The sequence below is a fragment of the Opisthocomus hoazin genome, chromosome 2, assembly GCF_030867145.1.
Source record: "Opisthocomus hoazin isolate bOpiHoa1 chromosome 2, bOpiHoa1.hap1, whole genome shotgun sequence".
In the NCBI taxonomy this organism is placed as follows: Eukaryota; Metazoa; Chordata; class Aves; order Opisthocomiformes; family Opisthocomidae; genus Opisthocomus; species Opisthocomus hoazin.
Window position 1 is genome coordinate 89,672,528 of NC_134415.1, and position 12,477 is coordinate 89,685,004.

A 12,477-nucleotide genomic window follows, 5' to 3' on the forward strand; every position below is an offset into this window, starting at 1 on the left:
ACTTCAGGCTTCTTTGCATTGCCTCAATAAGGCAAAGCCTTTTAAGCTGTTGCTTTGTATTTTTATGACTATTTTTGGCACTTGTAAAAGGGCAAGGTATTTTCTGTCTTAGGATTTCAAAATGGATTAGTCAATGTATATCAGCCTGCTACCATATGGCTGATAAACCTCTCCAATCAATATTAAAGCTCAGCTGACTAAAGCATAGACTTCATCCTCTTCATGCTTCAGGAACATTCCTGTTTTCTGAAATTTAGAAGACAGCTACTTGGAATAATCTCTTTTTTTTTTTTTTTTTTTTTTTTTTCCCCCAAGAGCTGTGACCGTCAGCCTGCTGCAGGGTCAGACATCAAATCTTGTAGTCACTGTTTTTGTAGTGACAGTCTCCCTCTTTTGTGTAGGATGCTACTGGTCTTCTGAGCGGATAGTCACACAGACACACTTGAAGAATTATGAGCAACTACCTACAGTGACTCAGAATCCACAAACCATAGTGCCTTTGCATTTTGTTCTGGGTGGGGTTTGTTTGTTTGCAGCAGACCACATTGTCTAGAATTTGACTGGTGAGGGCACTTGGAGGACTGGGGAGAGCACATGGAGGGAGGCATGACGTGCCTGTCCTGCGTTTGCTGCCCAGAGATGGTGTTTTTGCATCTTAGATGCCCAGGGAGCATGACGTGCCGAGATTGCGATCCCCTCAGCTGTCATCTTCAGTACATCTGCAGTTTTTCCTACAAACTATACTTCTCTCTCCAGTCCATACATTTTACAAGTCAGAGGTATTCCATGTGAACAATCACGCATTGGTTCTTTGTTAATAAAAAACAGTTAATAGAGAATAGCCGGTAGGTACTGCTTAGTACCTTCCGTGTATAAAATAAAGATAGAATTTTTTAAAAATAAGATGTTGAATGGATGATAAAAATTGATTAAAGCTGAAGACATTGTTTGATCTTAGTGTGTTCAACAAGCATCTTGCATTTGGTAAGTTTTATCTCCCTTTGTGTTGACTGAACATTTGTTTTGAACTGTAACTATAGACAGAATCCTGTACTTCCTGCTGCTGGGAGGGAAACGAGCAGGACTAAAAGTCTGAAGTTTCTTGTATTTACGTTTGTTATTGTAGCAGAAGTCAAAGCAACCACCGAACTGAGTTTTAAAATAAAAGCAATTTTAGAACCCATGGCTGTTCCAGAGAACGGTTAGGGTTCTGCAATCATGCATTTTGGTTTTGTAAGGACAGTTGTTTTGTCTTGTTACATGAGATCAGCATGAAATGGGAACTTCAGTGGTGGAGGACATCACAGAAGCAGTGAACGATGAGCGAATTAATTGTCTCCATTTACTTTTATTTAGACAGAGAAGCGTGATTTCTCTAGAATGGAGAAATAGTGTTTCGCAGACCGGGAGATTTGCAATAATGTTGAAACTCTCATAGATTTCGGTAGAGATGACTTTAAAATGGTGGTGCTGTTCACCTGAGACTGATGTTTTTAACTCCTCTTCATTTTGCCCCTTCCTCTAGCACTGGAGGATGTAGGTTTGATAAGGTGGTCGCTGGTGGTATGGGAAGGATCATTAGCGTTAGGGGTTGCTTCCACTGCTGGCGTTCCAGTTCTGGAAGACTGAGAACTCTGGAAATCTTTGCATGGTCTGTTGCAGGTATGCCTGTTTCTACATACTGCTGCTGCTGGGTTGTCAGAGCAGAGGTTGTGTAGTCCAGTGTCCCATCATAGACAGAGGCAGTAGGGAATGCTTTGGAAAAGAGCTTTAAAGAAACACAATATTGAGTATGTTCTCCTTATCAGTGGTTTAAGGACTTGCCCAGCTGGAAGGTTCACCTGTCTTCGAGGGACTTTATTTTGGATGGGTGTGAGTGGGATGTGTGGTTTTTTATGAAGAAAGGTCAGGTATCCTGCTCTTAGTGAAACGTTAAATGTGGTCTTGATTCAAAATTAAGTGACTATAAACTGCTATGCAAACTTTTATGAAAATATACTCACATTTTTGTGAAATGACATACAAAAATATATAAAGGAGCTCAAAAAGCTATTTAAAGACAGTTGTGAAGTTGGAAGGGTTAAGAAAGGTGGGGACAAAGTGAATAAACACAAGGAATGCAGAGGTAGAGGAGAAGAGCATTAATAATGTGGAGATCGCTTGAAAGTGTGGTAACGTGTTTATTTCTAGAGTAGATACCATTTGACACTATTCTGAAAAAGGATTGTAATTTATGTTTCAGGATACTTTTGTCAGCCCCCTTTTTCCCCCTTTTATTGTTTTTAATTCAGTAATGATCACATGTCATTCACAGATTCTAAGCTGTCCAGGATAATCACATCCACAATGGAGCAGGTGACACAGTGTTACCTCGTGACACTGTGCGGGTTGCAGTGAACCTGTTAGAGTCTCTGTATGTTTAAATAAACCATTCTCTAGAGAGTACAACACTACTTAAAACAATACCATTCTCCATATCAAAGAGCTGTAGTAAAAGTATTTCGTAACTCTCCAGTCTGCTCTGAATCTTTGCTTTAAATGTATTTTCTTGCATGATTTAGTCACCCTATCACTTAAAGTGATTTTTTTGATTTAAACCATCGAAGCTTATCAAGTGTTGTCGTCTTACGAGAAATTGTATGTACTTTCCACGTAAATTTAATTCTGACTGTTTTTTAATTGCATGATCCAGTCTTTGTGCAGTTGAGCTACTGACGGACTATGATTCACTGTTATTTTTCCCCTTACATGAAATTTAAGCTTACATTTAGTAAATGAGATTTTCTTTTGAATGCAAATACAAGCAGTTTGAGTGAATGGGTTCCCAGGTTCTTTGGGCTGTTGCGAGGACTGGCGGTGGTGGTGGTTCAGCAAGTCACACTGTGAGCTCTGAAGTCACTTGGTGGTTATACCAGCCATGGGTCAGGCACTCTTGGCTCAGTGGTCGGGCATTGAGCGGAGGGTGAAAAACCAAAGCTAACTGGATTTAAAAAGACTCTTCCAAAAAGTCATCCATGACATACACATCATCTAACTGAAGGGCCTTGATGCTTGTCTCAGATTGGTTGTGAGGTTTCAGGTGTTTTTTTTTTCTAGTATTTTTCCTAATTTTAGATAATAGCATCATTAATAGACAAACACGTACAAAAGATTACTTGTATTTTACTAATAACTTAAATGGGCTTAAAACCCTTCATCCCAGAGAAACTTATATAATAAAAAAGTTTTACTAATTCATTGGAAAATCTGGATTTGAAACATAAGCTGCATCCTTACTTATACTGTCTTGGTCAGCAGAGCCATGGGAAAAAATCACTGTTTTTTCTGTAGTTCTCCTGGGTAAATGTCTAAATCTTAGTTACAGTGAAGGAAAAAAAATATAATACCAGCCATTAAAAAAAAAACACGAAAGCATTTTTGAAGCAGTAAAAGCTGTCAGGTTGTTTTATTCATTTTTTTCCAGATCAGGTAAGTCAACTTGAAAGATTAGGAGATCTCTAGCTTTATGCCAGCTGTTTTGTGTTCCTTTAGTTATGTGTTTTTCTGTTTCTTCTTCGAACAGAAGAACTGAAAATTGGTAGAATGGAATGGTGGCTATCCATTTGAGGAAGATACTGTCAGGCAACCAATATCACTTAAATATGAATTTGTTTCACTGATGATACAGCAGTCATCTTTGTGTGCACAGAATGCTGTCTGCTTGTGAGGTGAAGTACGAGGGGCTGAGCCTTACTGAACTGAGATCTCGCCCTCCCCGTGCTTCCAAACTTGGGTTTGGTTACCGTGTCACCCACCTCACCTCTGCCATTGCCCTCGCCCAGGCCTGTTTCTCCTGTTGAGCTTTTGTACCTTGAGTACTGTTGCCTGTTTTAGACAAGTTGTGGCAGATCTTCAGGAAGCTTGTGACAGTGTCGGGGTTTCTGAGTGTTGGAGGGAGTTGGAACTTGCATTAGATTTTCTGAACTTCCAGTGAGCAAAAGTTATGCGACTTTGTTATGCTGGAATAAATCCTTTGCAACATTGTGTGTTACATTTACATTAATATAACCTTGGTCAGCTCATTTGATTGCCACATATACTGTTCACTGATAATGTAAAAATCAGCTAAAATCCTTCTTTATTAAATGCAGAGGGCTACTAACAAAAGAAAGCCCTGTAAGGTTAAATAGAACTGCTTTAAGACTTTTTATTTTCACAAGAACATTTTTTTTTTTTAAAAGGCATAATATTTTACCAAGAGAACACCACCAATGTTCAAATCCTGTCGTCTCTTTAAGCAGTAAAATTGACATTTATCCAGACCGATCACTTGCATTTTCTGGGTGCAGAAGCGTTTCCCGGGCCACGAGGTGCAGACTAGTCTAGTTGGGTGTGATAGCAGGAGTACTTGAATGTGACTTCAAGATATATCCAAGAGAAGCAGTTGCGTTGAACAGAAATTTCAGGATAGTTTAAGGTAGATGTTAATAAGTGGGATTTGACCAGGACACAGTTTTTGACAGAAGTATATCTACAAATCATACATGCATATATTACACAAATTTTGCTCATTAATTGTGTTATTCCATTGCTGCTCAATCCTAAAACAAGCTGGTGAGTTGAAGTTTGATTCTCAGGTTTTTAACATCCACATTTTGCTTTTCAGAAAAATTCAGTAAGTTCGGTGTCATACGAGAGGCAGATTGTCAGGCGGAGCCTCTGGCCCACGGCACCTGCTCTTCCCATTCCTCCCCAGAGCAGTGGAGAGCTCCCACACCTCCTGCCAGGGCGGGAGCTCTCCTTTGCTCTGTAGAGTTATCCCAGAAGCTTAATTTCCTCAGTATGTAGTTGCAGTGGACATTATGATAAACTGTTGCTGAGTGTACCTGTGAGAGCATCGTAATTTTTCATGCTGACAGTCATGCCACATTAAAAAATACCTTGATTATTTTGTTTCTGAAACCTGTCTTTGACAAACTGAATGTCTTGATTTTTTTTTTCTCAATTATTGATACTTTTTGACTTTATTGACAGTTTGCTATTCTTTATTTTGAGTGGGCCCAAACCACTTTCATTTTTCAGAATTGCCATTGCCAGACATTTCCTCAGATGACTCAGTGTGATTTTAAGTGGGTTGAAATACCATATTTTGCATTAAAACTCTTTTTAATGAAGTTTGGATAAGAATGTCATGTACTTGTTGAAGGCAGACTGTATGAATTATACTTGTTTCTTCCGTTATGGTTTTCAGTAGCCAAAGGAGTGACTATGTTCATGAGTACTGCATCTATGCTTAATGAAGAAACAATTTAATACTTTCTTTGCTGGATCAGACATTCTCAGAATGAGCCTTTATTGGTCCAGGCTGTTCTTTGCAGCCTGTCAGTTGGCATTTTTCAGCAATGTGGAAATACAAGCAAAGTATGGGTTGGGTTGGGACGGACCTTCAAACATCATCTCGTCCAACCTCCCTGCCATGGGCAGGGACACCTTCCACCAGACCAGGTTGCTCACAGCCCCGTCCAACCTGGCCTGGAACACTGCCAGGGAGGGGGCAGCCACAGCTTCTCTGGGCAACCTGTTCCGGTGCCTCATCACCCTCAGAGTGAAGAATTTCTTCCTTAAATCTAGTGTAAACCTACTGTCTTTCAGTTTAAAAGAAACGCCCCTTGTCCTGTCACTACAGGCGGTGGTGAAAAGTCTCTGTCTTATAAGCCACTCGGAAGTATTAAAAGGCCACCGTAAGGTGTCCCCGCAGCCTTCTCTTCTCCAGGCTTAACAACCCCAACTCTCTCAGCCTTTCTTCATATACATGTGCTTCTTTTTCTTAAGATACCCTAGGTTGCTTAATACTGAAAACTTCTTAGAACCTAATTGTCTCTGTGGTATGCAAATGCTAAATTATGTATTTTGCTGTATTTCATGCTCCATGAGTGGAATAGTATTTCATATTCTTTCAGCATATTTTATGCTGGCTTCTTAAAATATCTGTAGTCTGGCTTCTTCATAATAAAGTAATGCTGTGAAAAAAATACGTACAGTGTCACTGTCACTGTTAATTAAATACAAAAATATGTTTAAACCCCATGCTTTAAACTGCTTCTGTTTTAAATTCTCTTTAAGAGGAGCTCACCTACTAGTTGTCCCTACCTGGCTGCTGTCTCTGTTGTCTCTCAGTGCAAACCCTTGGTACCTCAGTTTCTGCCTGCCAGCTGCTGGCACTCGGCACCCGGGGGACAGCCTGGCAGCTGAAGCAGTAAAAAGGCTGTTCCGTTTGGGACACATCCAAAGCGCTGACGTGCACTGCCAAAGATCATGCGCTCGGTTTTAGGCTGGTAGGCTGTGCACAAACCTTGCTGTGAGTGTCGGTAGCCTTTTGTATAATGGTCTTGAGATATTTTTTTTGTTTCCTGTAATAGTTAGCCTTCCCTTAGTTAACATGGGTAACTGCACGTGATGCTGATGTAGGGGGACTTGTCTGGGAAACCTCAGTAACAGCTGTCTGCCTTGTCCACGACTATTCTGTCTTCATTGGGCTGTGTTGTATACATTCTCAGTTCTTTCATGGTTACCCTTTTGCTTCCTGGGGTGTTCACTCCTGAATTAGCTCATCCTGGTGTGTGCCACTCTTCTGCTGAAGGCAAGGGTCCAGGCTTGTCGGCTGTGAAGAAGCAGTGCTGAAGCCTTTTATGGTCCAGGCTGGTTTTCTTATTATTCCTCGCTAATGAACTGCTAAACCTGAATGTATATGAAAGAGAAAAACTTTTTCAGTGGAGCTCGGACACTGCCGCCTGTGACGTGACCTCGTGGGCTCAGCAGGGCATTTAATTGACACCTCCCTCTGGCAGCAGCAAATTTTCGCATAATCTGTGTGCTCTTTGGGTTGTGGGAAGTGAAATTCTCAAACTTTGAGCTGTTGTTCGTAGCTGTCAAGAAGTGCAAAGGAGGAAAAGAACTTTCACAGTACATTGAAATCAAAATTCCTCTGTGGGAAGGCTGTAGTAACTTCTCTCCCAGTGTCACAAAAGTGAGCAAAGCCCCGGAGTCTGGACATGCTACACAGCCTACAGTCAGCTGGTGATGCCAGACTTTGTAAATGGAGGAACTGCAGTTCATTTTCACCATATCTTTATGCTTAACACTGTAAGGGAATTTGGACAGTGTTTCTCCTTTGTAGTTAGATAATTACACGAGTGGGAAGGACATACATGGTTTGAGTTGAATGTGGAGGATGGATTAAGGGATCCTGTTCCTATGTAGTTGCTTAAAGAGGTAGCTGGTATTTGCACTTTTTCGAGCAAGTAGGCAGGAGTAAGAACTTGTTACTTAACCTTACTCATGAGGTACCATTCTTGAATTTCTTGTCTGCAGTTCTTATGTTTAGTCTGCTCTTCAGTTTGGTTGAGTTCTTTATTAGGCATTAATGCATGATGCACATGAGGGCACCTAGCAGGACAAGTGATGTAGCAGAACTTACTAAAGGGGAAGGAAAAAGGAGATGCACAAAATACAAATGATGCTGGTTGTTCTGAAGTACAAGATTGGAGAGGGTAACTAATGACTATCACAAGTTTAGGTTAGAGAAATACATGTTTGTCCATACTCAGTAGTAGGTTCAAATTACAAAGGCCCTGGGTAAATTTTTCTGACTAGGCATATGCATTTTCAAATCTAGTCTAGAACTTTGTTCTCTCATACTACTGGTGCGTTGGTTTCTCTCAAATCATATTGTGACCCCCTTTGGAATAGTTAAGGGAGTAGTCATGTGATAGTCATGGGAGGTGTCAGGATAAAGCTTTTCAGGAGTGGTTTCAATGATGTGACATGATGCCCTTTATGATTAAATATTGAGGTTATTAGTCTAGTACATCTTGTATGTAAAGTCAAACTCTGTTAAGGACACCTATGTTTTTCCTCATGCCTTTGGTGCAATTAATAATGTAAAATTATTTTACTCTCATTGTTCAGTATTGAGAAACTCTGTGACCGTGCAATATATTTTTCATAACTGTGCTTGTATAACTCATTTAAGATTTATTCAGTGTGAGTAATTTATATTGTGTCTTGGATTAACAACTCCAGTGAAGAAGCTGGAATGTGCTGAAAAAAATAGTTAGCTGAAAGGAGCTCTTGAAGAAATCTTTATGTATTTTTGTATGCAATGCATATTAATTTTTTTCTTTATTTTCGTGTCTTACACTTTCTCTTTTTCAGCTGTCAAACGTTTGATGAAAGAGGCTGCAGAACTGAAGGATCCTACAGATCATTATCACGCACAGCCTTTGGAGGTTTGTTTCTCTATGTGTTTGCAAGAGCTTGTAATTAGGCTGTTATTAGTATATACTCTAAGTTCTCTGTGTGCATATGTATTTGAAATGTACAAATGTAGATACTAGCAGACCATTTAAAATTGATTCTGTTCATTTTTTCCTATGATGGAAGGTTGTTAGTGAAAGTACAGAAGACCAATTTTACTTTAAATTATTTACATAATTTTATTGCATAGGTATAATATGTTTATTCCCGCTCCTCCTTCCTGAGACTACATAAATGCATTATGTTTAAGTTACGCTTTTTACACCCAAACCTGGCATCATGAGTTGCTGAGTTGCTCAATAAAACACTTAAGCCTAGCTGATCTATGAGGATTCACTGTTTTGCGTACAAAAAAAACTGTGAAAAATGTAAATATGTGGCATTCTGGATGCGTTGTAAGAGAGAATGCTTAGATTCCACTTTAGAAGACTTCAAGAACCTACTATTTAACAGTCAGTTAAGTTTTTGGGCTGAGAGGACAGTGAAGTTCTGGTGGTTAGAAGCTTAAACAGAAACCCTTTCTCATTTGTTTGGAATAATAAAAAAGGCAATGTTCTGTAATATTCAGTTGGGGGCTTTGATTTAGCTGTTCACAGAAATGTGTAGCACACTTAACATGCTTACAGAAAGTAGCATGTTCCTAGGTGCTGTAAAATATACATTATCGACTAGTTTTTGTCTGTGCCTTGTGTTTCCCCTTCCTGTGGTGAAATGTAAGGTTTAATTCATGCTATTATTTGTAACTTAAATGAAGGTCGTATTTCTGGATTAGGACAGTGACTCGCTGGGAAGAGAACAGTGGCAGATGAAATGCTGGAAATGTTGACGGTTACCTCCCATCCTTGATAAAATTGTAAATAGGTGGGCAGTCACAGCCCTGTGATACCAGTGTTCAGCATTAGTTGAGAGATGACAGCAAGCCTCATTTGGACTCCTGTCCAAACAGTAGGAATTGTTCTGCTTGTAAATATTCAGGAAGTTGTGGGCATCAGGAGATCTGATACACAGAGCCAAACACACAACCCCAAAGAAATAATGCTTAAAGAGAAGTTACTAATATGTCCAATAAAAATAATATTCCAAATTTCAAAGTGTACCTGTTGTGCAGTAAGGCACAGTAGCTGTTTCATAATTGTTTATTGTGGTGAGTTGACCCTGGCTGGATGCCGGCTGCCCACCAAAGCCGTGCTATCACTCCTTCTCCTAAGCTGGACAGGGGAGAGAAAGTACAATGAAAGGCTCGTGGGTCAAGATAAGGACAGAGAGAGACCATTCACCAGTTACTGTCACAGGCAAAATAGACTCAACTTCGGGAAATTATTACCAATCAAGATCAAAGTAGGGTAATGAGCAATAAAAATTAAATCTTAAAACGCCTTCCTCCCACCCCTCCATTCTTCCCAGGCTCAACTTCTCTCCTGATTTTCTCTGCCTTCTCCCCCGAGCGGCGCAGGGGGACAGGGAATGGGGGTTATGGTCAGTTCATCACACGCTGTCTCTGCTGCACCTTCCTCCTCAGGGGGAGGACTCCTCACACTCTGCCTCTGCTGCAGCATGGGCCCCCTCCCATGGGAGACAGTCTTCCACGAACTGTTCCAACGTGGGTCCTTCCCACGGGCTGCAGCTCTTCACGAACTGCTCCGGTGTGGGTCCCTTCCATGGAGTGCAGTCCTTCAGGAACAGGCTGCTCCAGCGTGGTTCCCCCTGGCATCACAGCCTCCTTTGGGCATCCACGGGCTGCAGGTGGAGATCTGCTCCGCTGTGGACCTCCATGAGCTGCAGGGGCACAGCCTGCCTCACCTGGTCTTCTCCATGGGCTGCAGGGGAATCTCTGCTCCAGCATGTGGAGCGCATCCTCCCCCTCCTTCTTCACTGACCTTGGTGTCTGCAGGGTTGTTCCTCTCACATGTTCTCAATCCTCTCTTCCAGCTGCAATTGCGCAGTTTATTTTTTCTTTTTCCCCCTTAAATATGTTATCACCGAGGCGCTACCACTGTCGCTGATGGGCTCGGCCTTGGCCAGCGACAGGTCCATCTTGGAGCTGGTGGCATTGGTTCTGTCGGACACAGATGAAGCTTCTGGCAGCTTCTCACAGAAGCCACCCCTTGTAGACCTCCTGCTACCAAAACCTTTGCCATGCAAACCCAGTACATTTATGGAGAAGCAAAAGAGGATGTGAATTCTCTGAGGTGTAAGTTAAGTCGCTGTGTTGACTTGAGCATGGAAGGGGCTTTGGGGAGGCTGTCAGTAATGTTTTTTCCTGGGAAGGTTCTCCCCTCGGTCGTCCAGAAATTATTATTCGCTGGGGCAAAGACCCAGTTTTCCCTTAGTTGACTTGGTTTTCCATCTGTCAGGTAATAAAACTCTTGTCATAATTGATACAACTAGACTGAAGAGCTTGAATAATGAATTTGAGGGTTTCAACAAAGCCATTGTGTAAGAAAATTACCAGAAAGCTACAATATTTTATCTTTTTAACCAGAATCATAGAACTGTGTTGGTTGTCTTACTCCCCACTTGATTTTGACTTCTTAAAAGTTCTGCTGTGCACTGTTTCTTTAGCCTGTCCTTATTCAAGGAAATGGTATTTAATTGTGTACTTCTTTGACACACTCTTTTTTTTTTCTTCTTCCTTTGGTGGGGGCATTTTAGGATAATCTTTTTGAATGGCACTTTACTGTTAGAGGCCCTCCAGATTCAGATTTTGATGGAGGGGTTTATCACGGGCGAATAGTACTACCACCTGAATATCCCATGAAACCACCCAGCATTATTTTGCTGACGGTAAGCATGTTTAATAGTTTTTCCTTTTTACGTGATGGATTTAATTGTAGGTGTCTGAGGGAGGTTTGTGGCATTAAGGCAATCTTACTTGTATAAGAAAGGTGGCATAGTACAGTTAATGCTGCCAAGTTAAGACCAGAAGTCTTCCAAGGTGACTTTTGTATTCTGTAATTACATGAAGCTTTGCACCTAATAAATGGAAGTTTTCTCCAGAAGTAATCACATTGCTGGTGTGGTTGTCTAACCTTCTGTTCTCTCCATGGGCCTGCTTGGTCTCTGTTGGAGACTATGGTCACATGCAGGAAGGCAGACCTGTGGTTTGGGGCAAAGGCCCACATTTGTGCGTAGTTTCACAGAGCTACAGCTTTTCAGGCTCTTTGCGTGTGGTGGGTGGGTTACAGAAGCAGCAGGCAAGCCACCCCATCACACTGGGACATGTGAGGGGTCGGCTAAGCGTTTCTTCATGCATGTATAGAGGCAGATGGGAGACTTCTTTGTTCAGATAGCTGAATGCCAATTTTGTGAGGTTGGCCGTAATATAATTATCAAGTATTGTTTGCATATAGATTTGATTGATTATGATATTTACAACTTGTACCAAAACCCAAGAGTTAACTTCCAGCATATTTTATTATATCCTCCTTCTTCCTTTGAAGGCCAATGGCAGGTTTGAAGTGGGGAAGAAAATTTGTTTAAGCATCTCAGGGCATCATCCTGAAACATGGCAGCCTTCATGGAGTAGTAAGTAACAATTATTTGGAAAATATTACCCCATCAAACAGCTGGATCTTTAAAATGAAAAAAAAATCTCACAAAGAATGTTTATAGTAGAAAAGGAGATGGATTTTGTGGGAGTAAATGTGTAGGAGAATTTGAGAAATGTGGAGTCCTGAAAGAGCAACATAGGAGGATTTGGGAATGGTAATAAATAAAGGCACGGTGAAGGGGTTGAGAAACTGAGGGGTGTTGCTAAGCTCTTACTTATTTGGATGCACAAATGTTAAGAATTCTGAGACTACTTAGAATACTCTTTGGTGTTTTTTTTAATTTTTCTTATGAAAATATTTTAAATACTGTTACTTTACCCTGTTTTTGTATAATCACTAAAACCAGCTTGAATATTGATAGAGAGGAGTGTGGTTAGCTTTTAAATCTGATGCTGTACTCCTGAGCACTCAAGAGGAAAGACAACGTGGTCTGAGTTCAGAATAACTGAAGGTTTTCCACCTTTTTCTTTTTTATTAAGGTTCGTTATCACAGAAATTGAGAATTGGCACAATTCATCCAAGGCAATATTTCTGTGTTTATGTAATTTTAGCTTTGCTGAGTACAGTACATCAGTTATTTCTTTGGGTATCAGTTGCGCTTTTAAAATGCCTTGATAAGATTTTGGGAATT

General features: G+C 40.8%; 1 protein-coding gene across 2 annotated transcripts in view; it reads left to right on the plus strand.

Annotated features, from left to right (window-relative positions):
• Window positions 1–12,477, plus strand: part of UBE2J1 (ubiquitin conjugating enzyme E2 J1) — a 33,845-nt gene that overhangs the window by 3,499 nt on the left and 17,869 nt on the right. For both annotated transcript variants that reach the window (XM_075414375.1, XM_075414376.1), the window contains exons 2-4: window positions 8,194–8,267; window positions 10,948–11,079; window positions 11,736–11,820. In XM_075414375.1, coding sequence (XP_075270490.1) covers window positions 8,194–8,267; window positions 10,948–11,079; window positions 11,736–11,820 — 291 coding nt within the window. The remainder of the gene's footprint in view (window positions 1–8,193; window positions 8,268–10,947; window positions 11,080–11,735; window positions 11,821–12,477) is intronic.